At 38.9% G+C, this 27,228-nt stretch overlaps 1 protein-coding gene across 4 annotated transcripts; it reads right to left on the bottom strand.

Annotated features, from left to right (window-relative positions):
• Positions 1–26,936, bottom strand: ppp2r5ca (protein phosphatase 2, regulatory subunit B', gamma a). 4 transcript variants are annotated; one of them, XR_007035036.1, is made up of 15 exons: positions 25,110–26,936; positions 14,290–14,489; positions 11,783–11,893; positions 11,492–11,584; positions 11,276–11,406; positions 11,085–11,144; positions 9,781–9,889; positions 9,580–9,633; positions 9,285–9,455; positions 8,043–8,170; positions 7,483–7,584; positions 7,324–7,396; positions 4,125–4,241; positions 3,084–3,180; positions 2,179–2,317 (listed from the first exon to the last, which is right to left on the bottom strand). XR_007035036.1 is itself a non-coding variant. In XM_047344927.1 (14 exons), the coding sequence occupies exons 1-14, from the start codon at positions 25,201–25,203 to the stop codon at positions 2,183–2,185; spliced, it is 1,578 nt and encodes a 525-aa protein (XP_047200883.1). In that variant the 5' UTR covers positions 25,204–26,936; the 3' UTR covers positions 1–2,182. The 4 variants fall into 4 exon arrangements, 2 of the variants coding, with proteins under 2 accessions (XP_047200883.1, XP_047200884.1); XM_047344927.1 differs by lacking the exon at positions 3,084–3,180 and having other exon boundaries at positions 1–2,317; XR_007035037.1 differs by lacking the exon at positions 4,125–4,241.
• Positions 26,937–27,228: the final 292 nt, after the last annotated feature.

The raw sequence follows: 27,228 nt of genomic DNA, 5'->3' as shown, positions 1-27,228 counted from the left end.
TACCCCCAAATATCTCTTTATTCTACAGACGTTTACATTTTTAAAGACAACTGTTCAGGAACATTGTATGCTCTGCAGTTAAGTACTTAGGACGGAAGAAACAGATTTCAATAAAAATAAAACAGATCTTTTATAGTACAAAGACAAAAAAATAGGACAGTGGGTGGCAGACTGATTTCTTTCACTTGCTATTGATGTTTTATTCTTTACAGGACAATTTGTACAAAATTAATCTAGATATATAACACTACATGAAACAAGGTAAATCATATGTACAATATTAAATGAATCATATACAGGTCACATACAAAAGGACACTTAAGTTAACAAGTTTTGGAAATTATGTGTTAAAATTAAAATATCTAGATCCTGTGGAGAACAAGCCACCAAATAATTTCTAAATCATCTCTTCTCATAATAAATGACTTGTTTTCAGCACTAAAAGAAACTTCCAGTATTTTGGACTCATAAAATCATACATTTCTCCCAGCAGGTAGGACCGTTTCATAAATCCAATGACTAACACAGAAGAAATCATTGTGGTGAATGGCATTCCTCCAGGGTAAAAGGTACATGTTTGACATGGTAAGTCTAAATTTACAGCTTTTTGCATTCAAGCAAATACAGTATTAATACAGTTCAACTAAGTCACAATGTCAGTTTTTTTTTTTTCCACATCTGGCATGTTTGAGGTCATTTCACACCAGTCCGTTTCAGCACTGGCTTTTGAAAGGCCAGGGAAGGGAAAAAAGACGGAAAATACAATAAAATACAACACATTAGATTAAAAGAAAAAAAAAACATAATCCAGCAGACATTTTCAGTTTAAACAATGGTACTTACTGGAAATGTTCCCAAACCTTTAAATCTTTTACCCTGAGAGGGGCTCAACTTGTTTAACGTAAAAGATAATTAAGAAATAAAAGCAACAGCAAAAAAAAAAAAAAAAAAAAACATTTTGGGGAACTGTTTTATTGCTTGTAAAAAGTTTGATTGGGTCAATTCTGGTTGGTAGCTCAAATAAATTACCTCTATTTTAATTTAAAATCCTTAAAAGCATATGACAGTCACATCTATGAGGTCTTAATTTAGTCTTACTGGTAAAAGCAAATGGGGAGCAGAGCTTTTCGACATTTTCCTGATGCCTGTTTAACTTTGCAACCCAATCATCCCTGTTTTTCACTGTGTGCACAGAAGGCTAACACCTCATCACTGGAACTTCAATTCTTTCTTCCTATTCAGTAAGCAACCATCATGATTTACATCCAAACCCATGGTGTTGGCTAGAGCAACACAGGCAGCAAATACAAATAGTTTTCATGGCATCATCTTCCAATACTGAAAGTACCATTGTTTGAACTCATCTGGTTTTCAAACATCGTCAATAGATATTAGAAAGCAAGCACAAAAAGGAGCGGCATATGGCACAGAAACAATAAGACGGAAAGTTCAAAAATGTCCACGGGACATTTTTTTTTTTTCCTTTCCTCGCCATCATTTTTTTTTAAACAACGCAAGGTAAGAACAGGCCCAAGTTTGGTCTTAAGTGTGCTGGAGAAACAAAGTCAAAAAGTGGCAACAAACAAAGGCAGGCGACTCTGTTAAGAGTCACTAAAACAAAAAATAAATCAAGCTTAAAGAACACAACAGTCTTGGCACCTAAAAGATGTTCGTTAGAACAGAAAAAAAGAACGGATGGCAAAAAAAAAAAAGTCTTGTTTTTTATCCAAATAGCAGGGTTTTGTTTTTGTTCCCATTGAACAAAAGACACAATCCTTAGACAGTGAAGCAATCAATGTTAGATTTGCGGTAAAAATTGCTTATAGAAATGGATGGAGAACCTTTGTTGTGCTGTCTGAACTCCCAGGTTCCACCTTTACAGTGATTGCACCAGGGATGGAAGAAGAAGAATGGGAGGAGATGAAAGAATACCAAAAATGCTGATAGACGACAACGTATGTCACGGGGTAAGACACAAACATATGACCACTCATCCTCATATAAAGAAAATAACCTGAGAAAGTGGAAAACAAAGATGTGGTTGAAGAGTTTCTGCACAGAGGCAGAAGGAATGAAGACAAACTAAGTATTCTGGGGAGGAAACAAAAAGTAACAGTTTGCCAGTGTTATTCTGGCACCAGGGCAAAGAAGATGTCCATGGCTCTTTAGGGGTACAAGGGATCTAGAGCCCATCATGGGTGGTCAACATTTCTTCAGCTCTGCGGTGGGACTCCAAGGCTTTTGTGGTATAGATATCCTGAGGCAACTCAGATTTGCGTCTCACCATGGACCGGTCTTTTCGCTGTTCACCCTGCAACTGTGATTGGAGAAAAGGAAAGTCAGTTATCCTCAGAGTCCTCATTGTGTTGTATGAAACATATGTCCGGAGTACGCCTTTTTAATGAACCCTGAAAGCCTGAGAATCAGTCAGAGCTTGATATGTCAGGACTGTGATAACGGCACTAAACAGCTTTACTGAGTGAAGTGAAGATTTTATTGGACCCCCTTCTGCCTCCGATACTGTCAATCAAAGAAACCTAACCTACACAAGGATTCAATCAGTGTTGCAGGTTGGGTTTTAAAACGGCTTGAATCGTACATTTCTGACAGATCTTTTGGTGTCTGTGTCGAGCAGTTGCATCGGACATGCAGTTCTGTCTTGTGGGGTTCCTCAAGGCTTTGTTCAGGGCTCTCTTCTTTTTTGCTTTGTGTCCCTCCACTAAGACAGATTGTAAGACTATAGAGGTATCTGTTATCATTTCTATGCTGATTAAATCTAAGTTCACTGATCTGTCAAAGCATCTGACCTGCACACATTTTCTAGTTTGATTGACAGCTGGATAGATCAAGCAATGGTTAAATTACAGCTTTTTCCAGGTGAACAGATAAAACGTAGACCTTGTTTATTGGCCCTGATAACATTATAAATATAATTAACCTCTCCTCTACCTTTGACAATGTTTATCACAGAATGTTAATCAAATAGGATTAATGACTATGTTTTAAAATGGTTTAAATAGTACAGTTACAGTTCCGTTCCTACAGGTTGTTCTTCCCCTTTATAAAGTGTTGTAAGAGCGTACGTTATCCTCTCTATGCTGATGACATCCAGCTGTACCACTGAGGGATCCAGGCTTCATAAACTGTCTTGCTTCATGGTTAAACGACAACATTCTACACCTAAACACAGAAAAAAACAAAAGACCTTGATAGTGACCCAGAATTCATGTGTCAGTCTTTAAATCTGTTTTGACCAAACAACTTTATATCAACTTCAAATTGTCCAAAATACAGCTGCACAGAATTTGTCAGGTTTAAACAAAAATACCAAATTACTCCAGCTTGGCTTCCCTGTCCAGGTTGGGAGTTCATTTTAGAATTCAGTTTTAAAGTTTAGTTTTAACTTTTGGTGCCCCGACTGGACAAGCTCCCCATAATATCTCAGACATTAACCTTGCTATTCCTCTCAGACTCGTTAGGTGTCGGGTAAAGGGTTGCTGATGCTCCCACAAACTCACTGAACTACCTGAGCCACTTGATCTTTACAGCAAAGACCAAGAATTTCGAATGAATTTTCCCCCGTTCTTCAACACCAGCCTTCAGTTAGTTTTATGCTTACATTGTTTCCTGTATGTTTTCCATTGTAGTTCAGTTTTCTTAGATGTGTTGTTTTTAATCCTGCCTTTATAGTAATTCTATTTCGTTTTTTAAAATTGTCAGTTTATAATTGTTTTATTTTGGAGAACTCTATAATTTTTTTCTTTAGGTGCTATATCGATACAACTACTTACAAACATATTGTTCCTATGAATACAACAAAATCCCATACGACATACAAGTATTCGAATAACATTAAGCTAAAAATGAGTCTTTATACTTTAAGTCATTCAGATACATTTCAGCTTTGTATTAAGATACATATTTAAATAAATAAGAAAATGTTTTTATTGCAGTGTTTAGTTCTTTGCTAGATGTGTCCCTGAATTTTGGTGTAAATGAAACAAATTGACAAATACATTTAACCTACAATAAATATTAAGATTGCAAGCAGCTTGATGAGGGCAGACCTATCCATCATAGACTGATTACAGTACAAGTGGAGACAGAGAGAAAGTCCGGTTTACCTGGGTTGCGCCCTCCTCAACTGTCTTTTTTAACCTCTGTACATCTTCTATCAAAGGGACATCCATCTCCATTGCTACAGGACTACTGAGGTCAAAGGAATCAAGATACAAACAGAACTACATAGCAAAGAGAAGGAAACAAACAAAACAAAGATGATAGAGAAAAGAGTTTCAGTGGCATGCAAAGAAGAAGAAATTAAAAGGATTTACAGCCTGAGTTTTGCTACAGTTGAGGTAAAATACTTTGATAAGAAGCATATTTACTGCTAATTTACAGAACTACAATGCTTCAGTTCTGGGACACATCTCTAAATATTAACCATCCTTGGGATGGGTCTGTAATCAATATCAAGGTATAAAGTTTTAAAATGGCCAACAGTTCCTACGGTTTTGTCATCTTAATGAGATGCCAGAGAAAGTCCAGGGGTTTTTTCATACTGCAGAGAACAGTAACGCAGCGTTGCCCCTTCCCTACCTGTTGCTGTGCACTGCTGGCCAGATGGCCAAAAGAAGGCCACTCTATTGCTTAGAAAAGGGAAATGTTTCTGGTTAAGAAACACAAGGAAGGTGACGGCGTAGAAACTAAAGGGGCAATGCCGTCATTAAGGCAACGCTGTTTGAAATAAATATAGTTTGGAAGCGATGACTGGCTGACAGCAGGCAGGCTGGTTGCTGCAGCAGAAAACTCAAATTTATCAGTTATTATGAAGAGCAAGACAACAAAGGGTATCATATTCCAATCGATAAGCACCTGAAAATGACCTCTTTTCTATATTTTTGCATAGATCTCAAATAAAAATTAAAAAAAACATTTTATAGATAACATTATTATAACTAGACATTCACCAATCAGCCAGAGGTTGGAATCAACCAACTATTCCTTGATTGGTAGGTCGTATAGTGTGAAAAATAAATAATTTTTTTCCCACTTTTAAGTGAAAAACTAAAAAGACACCCTTTCAATGAATACATCAACTAAGAGGATATACTTTTATGAATTTTATGTTATTTATAAAAATTGATAAATGTTAGGGACATGTTTTGGTGGATACAGGATATTCTTGGATTTTCTTTTTAACTTAAAATTGCTACTTCTATTAAAGAACATGCAGAGAGTCTGGTCTTGTGGTATAGTCCTTAAGATTCTTAAAAAATCGGTCAAATTCGTAATAGTCAGGTTGGACCTCAAACAAACCTGGAAATCAGTATGCATCAGTGCACCTGTAACTCCATTATCGCTGTATAAAAATCTAACTGTAAAAATGCATGTCTTATTTTAGCAGCAGTAAGAATAGCTGTATGCCGTCAGCTTTTTTTTTTTTTTTAAACAGTTACATCAAGTTGTGCCTTTTTTGTGTTATTAACTGTGGAAACCTTATATGCCCAACTCTAATTAAGAAAAAAAAAAAAACTATTCTTAAATTTATTTCTATGTAACGATTAGCATGTGGTAAATATTTGGAGGTAACTAACATTTTTTGGAGGCAAAATGCTGTCTCACTAGTACCATTAGGCTAAAGCTGACAAGTAGGAAGTTCAACACAAAGAGTAAATTCAGACAGACAGGAACAGCTTGCAGTGATCCTAGATCCCTGAAAAAGGTTGGTATAAACTACTTCTACATCTCAATGTTTACCCAACATGCCCAGAGGATGTTTATCCTCCTGTCTGGGTGCTAAGCTAACCGTCTATTAGCTATAGCTTCAGGATGCTAAAAAAAGCCAAAAGAACAACTACCTTGTTGCTCCTATTGTCACAACTGCCCCACAGACCACAAAATCCTGCTGCCATGATTACAGTCACTCTTATTCAGAGATACAAAGCGGACCTTTAACAGATTGTACAGTTTGTGCAAATCTGGACAAACGAAGACAAGTTCTCATTTTAGGAAACTGGCTAACACAAGTTTCTAAACGTCGAAACAGATTTTACAGAGCAGGCCAACAAAAGCAAAGTCTGAGCATCAACGCACACAAGCATCTATGTGCAACTCATTCAGATCAGTTCTTATTGTAATAATTACCACAAAAACCCTTGGCATGAATTACTCCATTTAATTTAAAGGACAGCAAAAAATGAGTTAAATCCACCTCATAAGTTAGCTGTTTCCTTTAACCGAATTGTTTTTTTCTTTCTGAATGATGGAAAGTCATTTATGAGTCTTGATTAATTTGATTTTATATGGTTGAAAAGAATAATCTGTGTAATCATAGCATTTCATTTTGCAATGATTTCTGCAACATGTTCATAAAATTCAGTTTTTCTCATCTTCACATCTTTGTCGTCAGTTTTTCCCCCTCAGCCCGGAGTAATTCATTCTAAATCCAACTTTTCCAACATGAACGTTTTAGTACATTTACAAGCAAACCGTTGAGAAATCAGCTGCTGACCGGAATTAGCAGATTTCACTCAGCTCAGAGACGGGCGGAAGCTAAAAATCGGATCTTTTTCCAGTCAGTGAACACATCGTATCTAAGTGCTACCAGTTTGAGCTGACAACAACAAAAGTCCTCAGAGTGGAAGTTGGAGCCGAGTGAAGAACACTCAGAATCAGAAAGGTTTTTTAAAAATGGAGGCAGTCTATTTTATCCAATACTAAAACATGATGGATTGCTGGGAGTCATTTGGCAATTTTATAGCAAAGGTATAGGTCCATTTTCTGTAAAGGTAATACACATATGGGCTACTGTTAGCAATGCTAACCCCGCCAGTTTATTATTCAATTCATCAACAAAGTAGAAAAAAAAAAAAAAAAAGTATTTTGTTGAAGAATCAGCTAAAAATCGGTATCGGCATGTCAGTGCTTTGCAAAAATCAGTGATCGGTAATTTACCCGAAAATCTTCAATCAGTACATCTCCAGTTTCTACATAGAGTTCAAATGATAAGGGTCAACGAGTGGTACTACTTACATATCTTATGTCTAATCATGTTTAGGCTCCCTTGTTCATTAACCAACATTTAAACAACAAACTAGAGCCTGTGAAACAGTTAGTGGTAAAGAATCGCTTTAGGATTTATGATAAAGGATCGACAACATATCAAGTTATGTCTGCACTGATTTTGATTGAGTGAGTTTAAAGCTAACGCACTAATATCTGCATCCTGATACATTAATTCTGGACACTGTTTAATTAATGAGTGCTGCCAGGAGAAATAAAAGTAAAAGGATGTGCATAAATGTTGTGTTTGGAATTCACCTGTGGATTTGACTTGGCGAGGTTCTCAATTTTGATCCAGGCCTCTTCTCGTTCTTTTGACTTCGCCTTTTCTCTGTTTGTCAAAGCACCAAACTTTCTCTTACTTTTCTGTTTCAGTTCACAGACTTCATTAACCAACTAGTAGAAGAAAGAACTTACTTATTTTTGTCTGCCCTGAACTGCTGTGTGCAATCATCAAACAGCTTCTGATTCATCTCCATAAAAAGCTTCAGAGCGTTGTAGATGAGGCCATGGATAGTCCTGTGAACACATGCAGTCAGATCTTTAAAAACAAGCAGACAAAGTTCTTCCCCAGAGCAACAAATTTACATCAAAAACCAATAACCGGCTCCAAAACTGGAAGATGATACAAACAGTGTGAGGATTTGCATATTTTAAGCTTCTTAATGCTTTTGAAAACAAAAGATCAAGATGTTTTGCTTGTGGCAGTTTTAACAATCCATCTAATGTCAGTGTGAGGCAGCAAAAAGAAATCTTCAAGTAGAGAAAGCTTTTAGAGTCACAGAAATGGATTTTAATGCGTGATGATAAAAAGCCTCTCTAACCAAGCATCTGTTGAGATTGTCAGAAGAGGAAATTCTCTGCTATGTAAAAACCCAGGCAGCCAGACAGGATGTCAGCAGTGGGCTGTCTGCAATGTAAATGAAACAGAAAACTTTCACAATCACAACAGCAGGTGGCGGTCTTGCGCAGCTTACTTGTTCCAGTGCGTCTTCGAGTTGCGGTACAGAGCGGGAAACATAATGGGCAGAATTTTTGCTGCGTTGTCGCTGATCAGACTCATGATGTACTCGTTGTTCCAGTAGTACAAGGCCCGCTCCGCCACCTGAGGAAAACACACCGTATCCCTGTCAGACATATGCCGGGAGTGGAGGAGATAAATTAGATGAACCTCAGTTTATGCAAAATGCTATCTGGATACAAATCCTGATACAAGTCTTGTTACTCCAAGGCTAAAAGTCCAAATCATATATCTGTGCAGGTTGATTTTTCTCCAACTTTATTTTTTAAGTTTTGACTGGAAGCACTGATTTGGATTTAAATGCAATCATTGGTTTTAATCAGAAACACCAAGATGCAGATATTGGAAAATTACATCTACAGTCTTCTAAGGCTTACATATCTCACTGAATCACTGCCCATGCCTGAGATGAGAAGGGTTTAAATATTATAGTAACTTCCTGACAGTTATTACCATTTTAAAATTATACTCAATTACTGCATTATTAAAAAATCTGTTTTTTACTTGTCACTAAAATGCACCATCTCAGAGGTTAAAAAATAAGAAAAAAACGCTTAAAAATAGAAATGTTTCTCCTTAATCAATTATCAAGAGATGCCAAATACCTAAATCTAGTTTCATACCCTTTCAGAAGGAGGCCTGAATAATAATAATAGTAATAATAATAGAAAAACTTTTGGCATATTTTTATCAAATGTGAACAAAAAAGGAGACACCATTGACAGCAGTAATGAGTTTATGCACATTATTCATAATCACAGATGGATGTGACTCTAACATTTGATCAGGATGTTTTGTGCTATGTGTTGCAATTACAATAAAGGTAATAAAAAGATAAATTAATTTCAGTGGTTTCTGGCGATAGATTGCAGAACTGTGATTGTATGTCAGTGTGTAAAATCAGAACCCCACAAAAACTAATAAGATCTGAAAATCAAAACATACGCATTATCAAACAAGCTACTTCAGTGCACCAGTTCCATTAAGCAGTGCTAATCACTGAACAGTACACAATAATTACATTTAATCCTATTTTTAAATATTTTGATAATAACTGACGTTCTCAACAGTGGGAGAAAAAAAAAACCGTTCAAGTTAAAAATGTTCAGATAGCGATCAACGGCACCATAATTACCTGTCCATAATCATGATATAGCATGTTCTGATCTAGCCACTACACAGGCGATTCGTCCAGTACCTGGAAGTGTGGGCTGGATACACACTTTGCCAGCTGTCGAAAAAGGGGCTCCTGCACTTTAACAAACTCTGAGGGCTCAATGACATCCAGGATTTCCTCCAGCTCATTGAGAAACATCACCTCCTTTGGGCTGTGAGTCTTTGGCCAGTACTTTAGTAGAGCCATTACTACCTGTGGGGAGGATAAGGAGTAACCAGATATGGAGGATAAAGGGACAGAACAGAAAAATCTAATTATGAGCTAAAGGAAGAGGTTATGATAACAATGTACTTATCCCATGTTGTTTTGAACATACCGGCTCAGTTAGTGTGCTGTCCTTTTCCAAAAACTGCACCACACAGTAGGCCAGCTGCAGAAACCAAACAATAAAAAGGGTCAAAAGTTATACAGAAGAAACCCCCCCCCCAGCAGCACTGCAGGGGAGACAAACTGCCTGAAGTGAGACCAGGCAGGAATATGAAGGACTGTTTTATTTATTTTCAGGATGACAACAAACCTGTGGATGGTAGACACTGAGTGATTTGACTTTGTGCAGAGGCAGTAAAACTTTCAACAGGAAAATCTTGTGCTCCTCTTTCAGTGGTAAGGCAAATCCATTAATTATGCTGAAGAAAAAAATAGAAAGCCATTGAAACGTTGCACTGTTTAACACATATAGAGAATGATTATATAACTCAAAGCCTCAGTAAAACATATATAGATGCCTGGGTTTTTACCTCAGAAATATATTGTGGCCATGATATTGCCTACACAATCATGGGCAAAAAGGCCAACATGACAACTGTCCAGCAGCTATTGACATCTTGCAAAAGGACGGTGTTCAAAGCTCATTCAGAGTTTGGGACATATTCACAAGGTGTGGACTGCCGCTGACAGAGCTTCAAGAGCCACCACACACAAACGTATCCAGGAGATGGGCTCCCACTGTCGCATCGATTGTGGTAAGCTACTCCTCAGCATGTTACCAGGGCTAAGGAGGAAAAGGACTGTTGCTAAATGGTCCAAGGTCCTCATTTTAAAGTACATTTTTAATTTTGCTATAAAATCATGGGCCCGTGGTCTGGAGGAAGGTCATGCAGAGGCAAAAACCCAAGCTGTCCGAGCCGTGTCATCTGCTGGTGTTGGTACACTGTGTCAAATGAAGTCCAAGGTCAGAGCAGCCATCAACCAGGAGGACTTTATGCTTCCTTCTGCTGACAAACTTAATAGGAGATTCTGATTTCATTTCCCAGCAGGACTTGGTACCTGCCCACAGTGTTAAAAGTACCAATCCCTGCTTTAACCACTGTTGTAACACTGTGCTGGACTGGCCAGCAAAGAGCCCTGACCTGAACCCCAAAGAGAACCTATGACGTATTGTCAAGAAGATGAGAGCCACCAGAACCAACAATGCAGACGAGCTGAAGGGCGCTACTAAAGCAACCTGGGCTTCCTGAACACCTCAGTAGAACCACAGGCCCATCTCCTCCATGCCATGCTGCATTGATGCAGTAGTTCTTGCTACAGGAGCCCTGGCCAAGTACTGAGTGCAGATACTGCACAGTACCATGGACATAATGTCCAGCAGGTCCATATTTCTGTATGAAAAATACTTTTTTTTTTTTTTTTAATTGGTCTAATGTAATATTCTAACTTTCTCGGAAACTGAAACCTGGGTTTTCCTTAGCTATAAGCCATAATCACAATCATGAAAAGAAATAAACAGAACAGAAATGGAATGAATATTTATAAGATTCAATAACTGAAATAAATCAGCGTTTCCATAACTCATTGAAATGTACCTGCAGCTCAGGGCCTTACCTTCCAAGTATTTCCAGTAGTTCAGCTATACCATTATGGTGCTCAGTTTCATAGATAAACCTGGAAAAATAAAGGGCAGCCTCGCTCAGTCCAAGTTAGTTATGCCGACCCAAATGACAAAATTCAGATGCTGGCAGGTTAACATTAGATGAGTGTGTTAATGAGTGGAACAACAGGAGACTGACACTGACCTATAGAAAATGTTATTGATCTGTTTTCTGATGTACGCTCTCAGTCCCAGGAACTTTCCGTAGATCCTGTGGAGAGTTGTTTTCAGGAAGTCTCTCTCTCTGGGATCCTCGCTGTCAAATAGTTCTAAGAGCTGCAGAGCAAGAAAAGTACACCTTGTTTTTTATTTGAACCAATGTGCATCCGGTTTCCTCTAACAGAGAAATGTTGGGGTTTACCTGCATAACAAATTTCTGGTCAATATATTTCTTCGCTATGTTGGGCTGGAAGTCAGGAGATTCTAAAAACCTAAGAAAAAATTCATAGACAAGCTGCAAAAAAAAAAAGAGACAAAAACAGAAACAAGCAATAAAAAAAACTGGAAAAACAGTAAAACAAAAAAAAAAAGAAGCCGACAAGCATGAGGTTGAATAACAAACTACAGATTGCAGCCATTCACTGACCCAGATTTAGGTTAAAAAATAACTTTAAACTTTTAAAGATGGCCGAGTTGGTAAATAAATATCGACCTGCAGGTGGGGCCAAGCAGCTTCGAGTGTCGGCTCATCCTCCTCGGGGTCAAACTCTGCTCCGGTTGGGTTGGAGGATGGAGGCAACGTCCTGAACATATTCACAGCAAACTGAAAGAAGAAAAATCAAAGTAAAGCCATGAATGTTCTGTGCAGTCCCTTCAGGGGTGTTCATTATTTAGCTGTAAGTGGGACTTTAGACTTGTTTGTTCTGAGAAAAGAAAATGGCAAAAGTTAACTTCGGTCTTACAACCACCCTCCAAGGCTTTGCCCCCCAATTATTTAAGAGTCTTGTGTTTCTGGTCTCTCTCCATGTCACCTGACTCCATGTGAGCTGCTATTTCTGCTGCACAGATCACAGGACAATGCAGGTGGCCTAGCAAGACACTAAGAGCCTTGTTTGAAAAGATAAGCTACAAGGTAGGCTGTAGTGCTGCCATTACGGACTGTGAAGATGACTGGATAATTCTGAAGAAAAGACGGTACAATAATAACCAGAAACTGGTTCAGTTGGAGGGAAAAAAGACATGGAAGCGATTAAAATGCTGCAGCCTCAGAGTTAACTGAAGGATCTGCAGTGCTGTGAAACAAACTTCTTCCATTTTGGCTCATCTCAGTTAAACTAATTTTTAGTTATTAGACAGACACAACCTGCGTTAATACAAAACACAGTTTCAATGATTATTTCATTTAAAAAAAATGCAAAAAAGCTATCAAAAACAACCCCAGCTTGCCTGATTACTCCCAAACACGTAGAACCAATAAGTCGTTTAAAAAGAACCTGTCTGACAACATGAAGCAGGCTAAAAGTCTCAAACATTTCTGGAGCTTCGGGAACCCAGCGAAACACAACTACCCTTTTTCCACCAACGCAGTTCGGAGCCTTTTCCAGTTCATGAACATGATTTTGAATCGGTGTTGTGCTTCCAGAGCGTGAATCACAGTTCCAACTTGGGCACTGTTACCCATGGGCAGGCCAAAGCTGGATACGACAGAAACAAACAGTATGGCTACGAAGAACGTACAGTGCTCCTATGTTTCCCTCCGCGCTGTGCAACTTGAAACTGGTGGGATTACGCTGGTTCCCAAAAAAACAAGTATAAAGGCACCCGAACCGAACCATTTCAAGAATGGGAGTTCTTTCACTGGACAGAGGCTAATAAGTGCCATTATCCTCACATTGAGAAAACATTTAACAGTGGTGAATCTTGCAGCTGGCTTACCAAAAGTACTTGAAGTATACATCAAGTTCTTGTGTGAAGTCACACAAGAACCAAAGCCATTTAAACCTCTGCTGGCCTTAGTTGCCTCAGTTAAAAAAGGTCAGAGTTTGGGATTATAGGAAACTATAAAAAAAAGAAAATGGCAACCGACGAGAGAGGTCCAAGGCCGAAACCACAAAGGCCCACCTCATATTTGCTAAAAAACCATCGTGATGATCCACAAGACAACAGTGGACCTTTTTAGTAGGCCTGCGTCCCGTTACATCTACTGTCACACATCAGGGTATATGATAGACATGTGACAGGGTGCTTTGGATGAGGACCAGGACGTCTGAATTTTCTTCTCAAAGGATCACAATGGATTAAATAAAAGGGTAGTTATGGAGTGGCCTAGTTAAAGTCTGGACTTAAACCCAATTGGGATCCTGTGGTATGACTTTAAACAGGCTATTTAATGCTGGAAAACCCTCCAATTTGTCTGAATCGAAACAGTTCTACAAAGCAGAGTGGGTCGAAATTCCTCCATAGTGATGTAAAATCTCTTCGCCAATCAGAAAGCTTGACGGCTGTTTTTGCTGCCAGGGCAGCAGCAAGACAGGCAGTTATTCGATTTAGGGGGCAATTACTTTTCAAACATAAGGCCAGGTTTGTTCAGAGAGCCTTTTTCACTTTGATAAATGAAATCAACCTTTGACAACTGCATTTATTCCTTGGGTTAAATGTGTCTGATATAAAAATTAATTATATGATCTGAAATATTTAAAAAGAAAAACAGAAGAAATGTTTATATTCAGCGGAAAGCACATTGAGGCTTCCGTTTTGGCAATGCTAGCCATGCTAATCGCTAATATAAGATGCTAAACCCTGTAATTGTTGTCTTTGTTTGAAAAATAACAGTAAAGCCCATTTTACTGCGACAGCTCTGCTCCTATAAAAGACATACCGAGCGCTCACAGCAGAAAGGTTACAAACTAAATGTTTAGACGCTGTTGTTCTTTCGTTATAAACGGAAACTGGATTCAGCTACAACTGGTACTGACAGATCAAAGAGATCGGAAACCAGCCAAAGGATACTGATTGGTGCATCTCTTAAAAATTAAATCACATTTCTGCAAATTTCAGTTTTGGGAAAAAAACTAAAATCTTTAAAGCTGACATGTTTAGTCTAGAAAAAGCACAAAAACTAACAAGCATCAATTCTCTCTACTCCTGCAGCCACAGTATGTTCATGTTCTGATCCCTCAGCAATAACAGCAAACTCACCACCAACCCCACCCTACTGACCATGTGCACCACCTCCGGGTAGATGGGCTCGGTGATGACGTTCCTGTTGTGGGTGATGTACTCCACCATCTCGCTCAGCGCCGATCGCTTCACCTCCTTCCATTTCAGGTCACTCAAGGGGTCAGAGAGGAAGTCGAAGAGAACGCAGCACTGCCGCAGCTTCTGGATGAAGAGCTTCTCCTGCTCTGCAGGGGCCACATCTAAATGAAGACAGAAGAACATTGAGGGCAGAGAACAAGTAGCTGAAGGCATCCCTCTGCAGCTGAGAAGGAAGAGGACCCCTAAACAGCGAGGAGTTCACAGGAGAAAGTATGGGGTGACTGAACTGTTTAAAAAAAAATGGCAAGGTGGAAAACTGAAAGAAAGATGGGAGCAACTGCAAAATGATGATGCCTGAGAAGGAAAGTAGAAGAATAAACGCATGACCTGTGAAGCTGGGAAGGTCTTAGCAGAGCAGGAGCATAACAAGAGAGGTGATTGCTAGAGAAAAAATGGTGGCTATTTTTTCTAGGACCCTGATATCACTGTCCTTTAATTCCATTTTAAAACACACCTTTGAACAGTCACTGCCTGCAGAACACTAGACACAGGACAGCAGGAGGAAACATCTACTCAGGTCATGCTAAATTCCTACCCGGCTGCTCATATGGTGCAGTAATAACACACCGTTACACCGTCATTATCTAGTTATGGGACAACACTGATGTTTCTCTTTACTCCAGCGAGGAGCCCTCTCCGATAATGGGTTGGTCCGTTTCATATATGGTGTTCTGCTAGCTGAAACATCACCAGGCTAAAACGGGCCGTGGATAAAAAACAGGACCAAGTGTTCACAGACTCGTTAAATAACAACTTTTAAAACAAATCATTAAAAAAAACAGGCTGCACATTGAAACTGCATTAATAGTGCAGAACAGACAGCATTATGACATCACTGCTCAGCTAAAAATCTGCCCGTCTGTCTATAACCTTAGAAAAAGTTAGTCAGTTATCTGATTTTGCTATTCATCTGAGCTGCGATCAGTTGGTTATTTAACTAAATAAAAAAATCTGAACTTTTAAATTTTCTGTCAGTCAAATAAATCAAAGAAAAATGCTTCAAGTCAAAGGTCAACAGCATAGCTAGCTGTACTTGAATGTTTAAATGACATTGGCCAGTATAGTTTCACAGTGACACTTGATTAACCAATGACCATCACTGATTGAGGATGTTGACAGACAGATTATTATCGACATTTCAAAATAAAATAACTAATGATATAAATGCAAGAACAACACAATGACAACTCTTTTTTTAAATGTTTTTAGCAGCACTAAAGGCCTTTATTATCTTTTTTTTGACAGTGAGCTGACAGGAAAGGGATAGAGGTAGAGAGGGAAGACTGGGACTCGAACCCGTGACACCCTGCACGGGCTTCTGAAGATGGGTCGTGCATTTAACCCCTGCACCGCCGCCACCACACCCAACAATGACAACCATTTTCTAGAATTTTCCTATTATAACTCCCTTTACGGCTCCTCTGGCTTTGTGTGGTTTCATCTTTACAGGGGACGTGGCCTTACTTCTGGACTTTGACTAGGTCATTCTAACACGCTTTGATCTAAATGCTTTCCTTACAGTCACAGCTGTTTGTACATCTGGTGAAGATCAGGGTGCTGGGCATTAACCCTCACTGCCTGCTTACATACGTGAGGAGGAGCCTTATGACAAGGCTTTGGATCATCTCTACAGCTGGGAATGTCCTTGTCAGCAAAACTGTCAATTCTCTGTTTACTTGTGTGACGTCATGGAAAACCTCCACAAGTCTGCTTCATCCTTGGGTACTATTTCCAAAAGCCTGAAGGTGCCTTGTTCATCTGTTCAAACAACTATTTGCAAGTATAAATACCATGGCAATGTCCAGCTATCTGTTCAGGAAGGGGACGGGTTCTGCGTTTCAGAGAGAGAGCGGGTTTTAGTGCAAAATGTGCATTTCAACCCCAGAACAAAAGGAAAAGACTCTGAAGATGCTGGCAGAGAGAAACAAGTCCTGTACTGACATGGGCTGAGAAGCAGACCTGACTCAGTTACACCGTTTCTGTCGGGACAAAATTCCTGCAAACCATTGTGAGAAGCTTGAGGAGGGATACCTAAAACATTTATGTAAGGAATACAGTTGAAACAGCAATTCTACCAAATACTGAGGTAACGTATGCAAACTTTTGACTTTGAAGAAAATCTAAATTATTTTTTTTGGGAATTCAGCAAATACAAACATTTTTGAAAAATCCTAAAACAAGAAAAGTTTAGTTTGATTAAATGTCAAACAGCAAGAAAAAGGTTTTGCTAGTATCTAATTTGAATTGTAAATATTGTCTGAATTGCAACAGAAACCCAGATATGTTTGTAAACTCCATTGTGAGTTTATAAGCATATTAAAACACAAACAGAATATGAAGCCAGGTGTGCTGGTGGTAGAGACACATCTAAAACATGAAGGACTTGTGGGCCCTGTGGACCAGGGTGGAGAAACACTGCTCTAGGTCATATGTTTGTTCCAGATTAGAAAATATACCTACACCATCATATTGATGTAAACATCCCCAATATTATATTAACAATTAGCAGCTTTGGAGCCAAGAAACCCATTTTCCCAACAGCAAGGAGAAAACTGGACTCAGAAAATAGAAAATCTTCCTACATTCTGTGTTACTCTCTGGAACGAGGCTCTAACCGAAAAGCTGAATTATTTCTGCACAGAACATTGAGCTTTAGGTGACAACTCTTTAAAAAAAAATACTCCCTGGCAAATTTGGCTTCAATAGCTCTTCATGTAGCTCCACATGGGTCATGAGGTCACACTGATGCAATAAAGGTTTCAGGATTGATCTTTATACACTACAATTTCTGCAAACTCAAAACTTGCCCTAGACATAAGATCTCTTCATTATGCATCTCAGGTCAACCGGCTGTCGGCACAAATGACAAATCAGCCAGTGGCAGCAAATGAATGCATCTAGACATGGTATAGATGGTTTGCTGAAGTTCAAAGCGAGCTTCAGAATGGGAATGAAAGCGGATTTAAATGACTTTGAATGTGGCATGGCTGTTGGTGCCTGACGGGCTGGTCTACCAGGATTTTCACACAAACATCTCTGGGGTTAACAGGGAATGGTCCAAAAAAAAAAAAAAATGTATAGATACTGGCAGTTTAGTGGACAAAAATACCTTGCTGATATCAGGAGAACGGACAGACTGTTTTGAGATAACAAAAAGGCAACAGCGGCTCAAATATTCACTTGTTACAACAATAGTATGAAGAATTTTCAGTCAGAAAACAAAACATGTGGAACCTAGAAGCAGAAGGCCACTCCTGTCATTTAAGAACAGGAAGCTGAAAGCTGAGGCTACAATTCATACAAAGGTTGCAGCGTTTCCCGAACCATTATCCAAGGGCGGCGTCCCGCCAACAACCCCCCGACAAAAACACACTCCTCATACTCTGTGTCACTGACGCAGAGTTACGTGTGCTTGAACACAGGTGAACACAGTCTCCCAACAGGCAGCACGCTGAAAAACATGCCACAAAAACCTGGAGAGCAGGCAAGGATATCTGCATTTTTTAAAAGCTAACTCTCCTACTCCTGGTACGTATGGTGAAAGTAGAAGTACATGAACACATATGGAATTATGTAGCAAAAACATAGAAAAATTACTTTAAATATGTTTTATATTTTGGATTCCTTAAAGTAGCCGTCCTTTGCTGTGATGACTGAAATATTAACCTTTGGCCGTCTTTCAGTGAACCTCAGGGAAGTTCTTTCAAGACTCTTTGGAAAACTATTTCAGGTGACCACCCCATGATAGCTAATGGACCTCTGAAAGCACATGGGGTCATTGCAAGGTGTACCATTCATGCTTTGCATGCCAATTATATATTTGACCTTTTGGATGGAGGTTCTCCATCCATCAACAGCCACACGTGATAAAGCATTTAGTGACTGAGATGCTAAAGCTAACAGAGAATGGTCTGAGCTTTGTGATGATGATGATAATGAGGAAAATGAAAGATTGAGGAAATGTTAGTTAATCGCCAAAGATTTCATCGGTACAATTTTCTTAATGTTTTGCAGCCTGGGCATAGGATAGTAAAAGGTTTCCTCAGATTTCCTATTGGCTGTACTGTTCCCCATTAGTACAGTGCATACAAGTGTCGCCGTAAACAAATTAGAAGATGCAACACATCAGGATTTATGAATTCAACTCCACAGGAAAAGAACATAAATACCCAACTGATAACATGCCCAAACATTTGCATCCAATCAACTGCAGATTACCAAAATATTGCGTTCAGAAGCAGTAGAAAAGGCCAAACATAGTGCTCCTTTGGGAGCTCTGCAATTGAAAGGTTGGATATACGGTGTAGTGAGTGTGAATCCAGCTTCAGAAGGAAAAAACATGCAGCCGAACACATTCGTTCCTGCCTTCATTATGTGAATATAAATGTAGTGTCGAAGCCTAAGGCAGAGAGCAAAGAAAAATGCACACACAGACTTGTTGCACAGCATTCCTACAACCTAGCAGATTCTAGGTAAGCAGAGAAGCCTCCTTTTCAGACATGATGGGGATTTGGCTCAGACAAGAACATGCACTTCTGCAGAGTCAGTCTTGGGTTAGCCAATTTATCCTGATGACAATGAGAGAATGCCATAGAAGGCTGCAGTCTTGTGAGCCGCCATGTGTGTACAAAGGTACTACATCCGTCATATTTATTTTCATTGTTAGCATCATCCGGTGAAAAGCAGCTAAGAACTGTTTTCCACAATGGATTCTTCAGAATGACATGGTTACATCAGCTAAAATGCTTTTAGTGCAGGGTCAGAGATACCACATGCAACAGCCTATAATGTGTCCTGGCTGCAGAGGGACAGGAATGTGGCGTCATGCCTCGGTCCTCTCGCGGTGTCAGGACTTAAGTTGCTCCTGTTACATAAGCCTGTCTCCTTGTGTTACAAACTTTCTGTACTCTCTGAAAATACCCAGTGGGTTGTTGTGCAACAGATAAAGAGTCTGTGTTCTGATCCCAAAATTGATGTTTGCCACAATGTGACTTCTATTAATGTAATTCATACAAGCCTCAGGTGGGAAACAGTCATGCACAGATATTTTCTGTCCCTCACACACACCATCAATATGAGAGCAGAACAGAGAGATTTATTTTGTTTAAAACAAAGATAATAATAAATAAGCGGAGTCACACTGGGACCAGTCTTTGGTTGGTTTTACTCTTTAAATGGGTGAAGAGAACAGCTGATGGCCTGGAGCTGGGACTGGTTTGGCAACCTGCTTTTTCAACAGTACGTTCAAAATCAATGCCAGGATTGACAACCTACTATTTATAGCCTTGTTGAGGGACAGTGTGTCACAGATTTAAAAGCCTGTGTGCAACCAGCTTGCTTGCATGTTTAACAGAAAATCCCCAATTAATTTTCAAATAAATTGGAAGCTAGAATTCCAACACTAAGCTGAGGACTAGGGATGCACTGATTTACCGCCACCCCTACCTCTCATGAAACACATACACGAACAGCAAAAACATAAAACATGAATACTGGTTATTAAAATCGGCCCAGATTTACTTATCAGACTGATACAGATATGTTAAGAAATGACCAATATCGGCCGATACCAATGTTGATGCCGATATATCGTGGATCCCTACTGATGACCATCATATTTAGGGAGGGACTGGTGCACATACATGCACATCATACATGCCGTGTATGCGCATCACGAGGAAACGTAGTTAAAGAACCAGGGATCCAGTTTCATCCGAGAAGGTCTAGAGGCCAAAATGTATCTGTAAAATGGCTCCTTTCAGATTTTTTATGGTTTTCATTTGTGGTGCACTGATTACAGTTTTCTTGCCGATCACCAATCTTTAAAAAGCCTGACCTGCCGATTTTGGCCGATACTGATTTTTTTATTTATTTTTTTATAACTGACATTGTCAGGTGTTAAAAGGTCACAATACACCTTCGAAGTTCCAATCTTTTTCTTTGAATACATTGAACAATACCCGTGAAACAATACAAACTTGTTTTAGCTGCATGAGGTGGTGCTCTCAAAAATAAATGAAATGTTTAGAGTATTGCAGTGCCTTTAGTCTTTCATTTTTTCACATTTAAAAAAGAAACTAAACTTGCACAATAGGTATACAAGTAGATAAGATGGCTGGATAAGATCGGTTTCACATCAATCGGTGCACCCCTAGTTTTCATTTGTCTTTGGGTTTGACCAGTGACTAAAAATTAATCAAAGAGTTTGACAAAAACCCAAGTAATAAACAAAGGACGCATTTTAAAAATAAATGTATCAAAAATATTCTAGACCGTAACCCTTTAGGTCAAGGAATAAGGAATACACCCTGGAAGCATTTTTCTCAGAGTTACAGAGAATTAAAGAAAATCTAATTTGATTCTTTTTCAGATTTGTTAATACTGTGTAGAAACCCTGGAACTAGTTATGGATCATTATTACACTGTGACAAGTGCCACTAGTTATTGTGAGAGGGAACAATAAAATATGTTTTATAAATCTATAAAAACAAAAATAAACACATAATCTGCAGCAAATATTAAAAACCTTCAGAGAACCTATTATAAATCTGTTGGGTGTTTTGTCTCAACAATTTTAACAACGTAGCTGAAAGAATGTTATACACAGATGCACTCAGACGTTTTAGCCAATCCTGATTTTTTTTCTTAATGATTGCAACATTCATTTTTGTTACTCCCAGAAAGCATGAGATGTACAGAAACTGTTGGCTCCTTTAAGTCATTACTGAAAACATTAGCATTTGCTGCAGCTTTTAATCAAAGCATCTCACTAATGAATGGTTCCCTGATCACCGAGGAGCAATTAAAGCATAAGATTAAAGATTCAAATTGCATTTTAACATTTGCTTTTTTTATGCAATGACTTTTTGGCACTTTGAGCTCGCTTTCCTCTGATTTCCTGTCAAGCACGTTGGATTGCCTTGTATTGACGCCCTTTAAATAAATTTTCCCTGTCTGTCCGAAGTCAGAACAAAGACCCCGTCCACACCTGGCACTAGAATCTGTTCTAGGTGTTCGGATCATATCCAGAAAGCCCTAAATACAGGTGTGAAGGAACTCAGAGCACCCTGAAAACAGTTTCCCTTACACCACTTTAGGAGGTGGTTTAGGACACTTCTCGGCACTGGTTCAGCAGTCTGAATGCAAGCCGACCAGTGAAGGACCATCCAGTGATTACTGACTTCCTAAGGCATTAAATAAAATATAATCTGACACTGTTTTCAGCTGATTTAAATCAATTAAACAGATATTTAAGGGAATATTCTAAAGACAGAACTATGTAAGTCAATGATTTTACTAAACGTCTTGTTATTCTTCTTGTTGAGAAGATGATACAGCAGATGTTACAATTTGGCATATGTATTGATCTGTGGGTAACATGACTCTGAAAGGGTAGGGCTGCACCAAACAGACTTTTTCTGATCAATACTGATTTTCTGTTTGACACAGACTTTACGAGGTCTGATAACCATATTGTAAAATGTTTGGTGTCAATCAGATGTTAGGAATATAAGAGAAGTGTAACGCAATATTACCACAACAACATGACCTTGAGTAAAAACACGACTATCATTGCATATAAACTAAAATTAACACAAATGCACAACACAATTTCTAACTAATTTTATGCAGTGCAATGTCCACAATAGAGAAGCAGCTGGTGGTTGGCTGTCAGCAATTAAGTGTTTTACAGGTTAGCCATTATGCATTCTTTACTTTTTCCTATTATTGTGTCTGTTGAGCTACATAAATAGGTTTTCTAGCCAAAATAAGGACAAAATGTGACATTTTAGCAATCTTCATATCTGAATAAAAATATAGACTGATTTTATCTGAGATATTACAAAAATATCAGAAGGCCTATGATGTTGACAGCCCACTAAATGAGGCGATACTGTGTTCATTAGCATGTAAAGAGGGAAACTGTGATCACTTAGGATGGATTTTAAAACCAGATGCGAATGGTCACTGTTAGGCTTTTTTACTTACATCTGAATCAGCCAGGAAGCATGTTAACACCAGGCCTGAACAGGTCCAAAATAAATAAGAACTTGATGTTTGTTGCAGATTTGATCTGCTGATAACCAGTTATATATGTGTTAAGAATGCTGTCAAAAACAATGTGTATGTAAAGATGGAAATGTGTGCATATTAGTCAATAGTTGTGCATAAGTAAAATCCAAAAGAGATATTGTATATTTTCTCTATAAGAATACAAAATAAAATGTTACAGCTTCAAGAAATTACAAACACAAAGTTCAAGTTTACAGTTGTGGTTTATTCTTTATGAATACAATATGCTATAACAGTTTGTGAATACGATTTCTTTTCTTTGAGAATACGAATTTACATCAGCAACTTGGTGTCACGTGATCTCAGGCTCAGAATATAGTGGGTGGAGTTATACATGATGTACAGTAGGTGGCAGTATGCACCTTTGAATTTGTTGCGAACCGCCAGCAGAAGAAGAGAAGAAGAAGCAGCAGCATTAGCGCCAAGATGATGGACCAAGAGCATATATTAAAGAAATTAAGACATATATAAACTTTTTAACATTACCTGGCTTTGTACCATAATTTCTTGGTCCGTTCTTTTGGCGCTAGTGCTGCTGCTTCTTCTTCTCTTCTTCTGCTGGCGGTTCGCAACAACTTCAGAGGTGCATACTGCCACCTATTGTACGTCATTGTATAACTCCACCCACTATATTCTATGTTTTAGTTTTGTATTTCATAAAAATAAGAACAATGCTTTATTTATAATACTCTTGATTCCTCCCTATCTCCCCTCTGTTCCTAATATTCCTTTTAGACTGAATTATCGCCCATTCAGGCACTACGTTTACTGGCGGTGAGGAGTGTGATGGCGCATGCGCAACGCGAATCGACTAACTCTGTGCTCCACTAACCAGCCTGAGATCACGTGACGCCAAGTTGCTGATGTAAATTCGTATTCTCAAAGAAAAGAAATCGTACTCACAAACTGTTATAGCATATTGTATTCATAAAGAATAAACCACAACTGTAAACTTGAACTTTGTGTTTGTAATTTCTTGAAGCTGTAACATTTTATTTTGTATTCTTATAAAGAAAATATACAATACCTCTTTTGGATTTTACTTATGCACAACTATTGACTAATATGCACACATTTCCATCTTTACATACATTGTTTTTGACAGCGTTCTTACCCCATAGTTAGAGCTGATCAAAGGAACATTAACTCAATGACTGAATTAATTCTACACATTTAATTTGTGTCCTGTGGCCTCCTTTATGTGTATTGCTTTTGCATTCTAAATAGTCGATCAGCAATATGATCAATAGTATGGAATTCACAGTGTTCTACAGGATCATGACCGGGTATGGCTCCATGTCATTTAATAAAAATTATTTTAAAGTTTTAAACATCCTGAACCACAAGCTGATAGAAGCATCTGGGTAGCATAGCGTGAGATATTTATTTGAGTCACGGTTGTACAGATTCTGTAGCAATGATGTACATGTGACGGATACGTGGTGTGACATGAGCTTTAGCACTCATGTGGTATTTTCCTACCTGGTTTATCTAGTGATAAAATTGTGTATGCTACAGTGTCAATGTGTTGTATGGTGATGCATTTTAAGGAAAAGAGAAAAAAAAAAATCTCTCCTATTCCTAATCAACAAGTCACACCAAAATTTGTATCAAGTAATGTCCAGGAAAAATTGATCAGTGCATTTCTAGTCAAAATATTTTTGACCTGAACCCACACACACAGTTAGTACTAGTACATAAAAATATGGCACAGGTTAGAGAACATGAAACTGGACTGGGTCGGGACACAAAACGTCTGGTGAAACTGGGAGCCACACTAGCAGAGTGATGCAGGGAGAGTCTGGTTGTTCCCTAACAGAGCCATCATTCAAGGCAGTTGCTTCTATGGTTCAATGGAGTGAAATCAATAACTGCCTACGGACTCATCTAACACTGGGCTGCACCCAAGTACAGTGGAAACAGACTGGGCCTTTCAGATGTGACAGAGCACAATGTGCACACAGTCAGATGGTTTAATCTGCACTCTCAGACTGCTGGGAAATACTCAACCCACAGGAAGGTTAATACAGCTAAATATGTCCTGACATTTATTGTGTGTATTTTTCAGAAAACACGCCACCCCGAAGCCGAGAAGGAGAGGAGGGTGCAGTGCTGCTTTTGCAGAGAAGCGGCTGTCCTCAGCCTACACACTATGACCAATTTGTGCCCAGATTAACTGGAGTGTGACATGAATGCTGGGCTGAGTAAGGCAAGGGAGAGAGGAGGGTAAACCAGACTATTTCTTCCTTTTTTCATCTAAAACAATAAATAACTGCACAAAAATAACAAGAACACACGTATAGGATTTAAAAAAACCCAGTAAAAACTAAGGAAAGAGACTCTTCCCTTGGCTATGACCTCACTTCCTTTGACATCACTTGCTTGGCGGGGGGATGGGCAGCGAGCAGCTAGCTAGTAAAGCAGATTTTTCTACAGCTAGTCTCTTACAGATTCCCACAAAGACCTGAGCTACCCTTCCTCCGTTCTGCTCGGACACAGCTGACTTCCTCTCCACAACGAAGACATGGCGATCCCATCTCAAACGGCCAACGCTGACTAGCCAAGCGGTTTCAAGTGGAGCAGGAACACAGCAACACACAGCTCCCAATTCCCCGGGACAATACAGGAAGAATCAACTCTCCACATACCTCTGAAGTGCATTAGAGCCACCGGCTGAAAAGGCCCATTGGAGTTGGGTGCATCCACAACCATCCTGTCTCCAGATTTATTGCATGTCAACATCTAAAGCCCAACCAGGAAGGCGATCCACTCAAGGAGAGAGGCCAGCCTCCATTTTAGCACAAAAGCTGATGAGAAAATGAAGCTCTGCTGCTGCTGGAGGGAACTGGCTTGTTAGTGACGTAAGCAACGGAGTCGCGAGCTGATTGGCGGAACTTATACTGCTCTGGACCAATGGAGGCACAGACCGTTGTGTGTGCAGAACAGCGATTGGACGAGGGAATGGGCAGGGGGTGGAGTTATGAGCCTTCCATTTTTTTTTTTGCTCCAGTTCATTCTTTCCAATCATGTCTCTCTAGCGGCGCTTTGCAAGGAAGGCCCTGCCACAGATCTTAAACCCGATTGGCTTAAATCTTTTCCACAGTGTTGCCATTAGCTGGGGTTTCAGCATAATCTGATTTAGGATAAGCAGCTGGATAGAATTTACTAAGAGTGCTTAGAGAGGATGGATTTTCAAAACCTTTTATTGTCATCTTTCCTGTTAATTTTTTTATGAAAAGGAGGTGGAAAAGAAGGCCAGAGGGTGCTTAAAACCATTGATTTAACGATGAACAGATTTAACAATATGAGAAGATGGCTGCTGTGGTTGTCAGCAAGCAGAAATATAGAAATTCCTAAAAAGCTTTGGTTTATGCCACAGAATGAAAGGCAATACAGTTCTGGTGAAACCTTTACAAACACTTTTCATATATTTAATGAATTTCATCAATTTGTTTTTTTATGATTTATCTGAACCATTCACTTCATGTTGGAATGATTATACAACAAGCTACTTTGATGAATTTTCAAAATCAAGAATTGGGTGAACAGGTTTGAATGTAATGTGGATTTACTTTACTACACACATTTTCAAATACAAGCTCAAATATACACATACACCAAGAAGTGTTGCTTCGACCATGAGATGTTTGCAGCCGTCAAATTATTCTGGCTCGATATATATGATCTCTTGTCTTGGCTGAGTTTTCTTATTATATTTAAACTGGTTGGTTTTCTAGCACAATCCACTGCTTTTCAATCCACAGCTTCTCAGTTGGGTTGAAGTCAGGGGTATGGCCAGGTAATTTTAAAAGCCTAATCTCTTTAATCCAAATCAGTTTTGATTAGATTTTCAGAAGAGTATCCTGTTAAAACCTGACCCAAACTGTCGCCATCAGAATAAAGAAAAATGTTCAGGAAAACACAGCAACCTCAAGAGGTCAGAGCTGACATGATCTGAAAACGGCTGGAAGACCAAGAAAGAAGCTCAGATACTGACACGTTTAAGGTCAACGGAAATCTGCAGCTGTCCATGCAGACAAGTCATAGGCCTTCTGGAGAAACGTCTTATGGTCAGACAAGAAGAAGACTCAGCTGTCTGGCCATGATAATGTGAATATTGTTTGAAGGAGTCAGTAAGAGGCATTCAAAATAAAATTAATTTACCAGTTGCTGTACCTGTACCAATTGTTAGGCATGGTGGTGGTAGCATCATGCTGAGGTTCTGTTTTGCTGCCGTTGGTCCTGGTGCATTGCACAAAATGGATGGAATAAAGAAGAAGGAGGACTACCTCCAAATTCTTCAACCTCACCTGAAATCAAAAGCTGATGGTTGAAATTTGGACACAGATGGGTGTTCCAACAGGACAATTATTCCCAAAACAATCCAAACTGGTTTGGAGGCCACACACAATACTGAGCCTCATTTTGACTTGTTTTAAGGACATTACATCAAAGTTGGATCAGCCTGTAGTGTTTTTCCACTTTAATTTTGTGTGTGACTCCAAATCCAGGCCTCCATTGGTTAATAAATTTGATTTCCATTGATGATTTTTGTGTGATTTTGTTGTCAGCACATTCAACTTTGTACAGAACAAAGTATTCAATGAGATTATTTCATTCATTCAGATCTAGGATGTGTTATTTGAGTGTTACCTTTATTTTTTTGAGCAGTGTATATACATATATTTGAGCCTTTATGTATATTTTTGCTGATTAGAAAAAATCCACAATAAATGTCAACCTCTTCTTTTAAATCTTGATTATTAC

The sequence above is a fragment of the Girardinichthys multiradiatus genome, chromosome 19, assembly GCF_021462225.1.
Source record: "Girardinichthys multiradiatus isolate DD_20200921_A chromosome 19, DD_fGirMul_XY1, whole genome shotgun sequence".
In the NCBI taxonomy this organism is placed as follows: Eukaryota; Metazoa; Chordata; class Actinopteri; order Cyprinodontiformes; family Goodeidae; genus Girardinichthys; species Girardinichthys multiradiatus.
The sequence above is the reverse complement of the archived record's forward strand: the minus strand, read 5'-3'. Positions and strand labels throughout refer to the sequence as shown.

Excerpts from the sequence above, each read along its gene's own strand:
- ppp2r5ca (XM_047344927.1), bottom strand. The coding sequence starts at position 25,203 with ATGTTGACATGCAATAAATCTGGAGACAGGATGGTTGTGGATGCACCC. Across the intron at positions 9,634-9,780 it reads TCAGTGTCTACCATCCACAG|CTGGCCTACTGTGTGGTGCA; the intron begins GTTTGTTGTCAT and ends TGGTTTCTGCAG. Across the intron at positions 9,456-9,579 it reads ACAGCACACTAACTGAGCCG|GTAGTAATGGCTCTACTAAA; the intron begins GTATGTTCAAAA and ends TCCTCCCCACAG.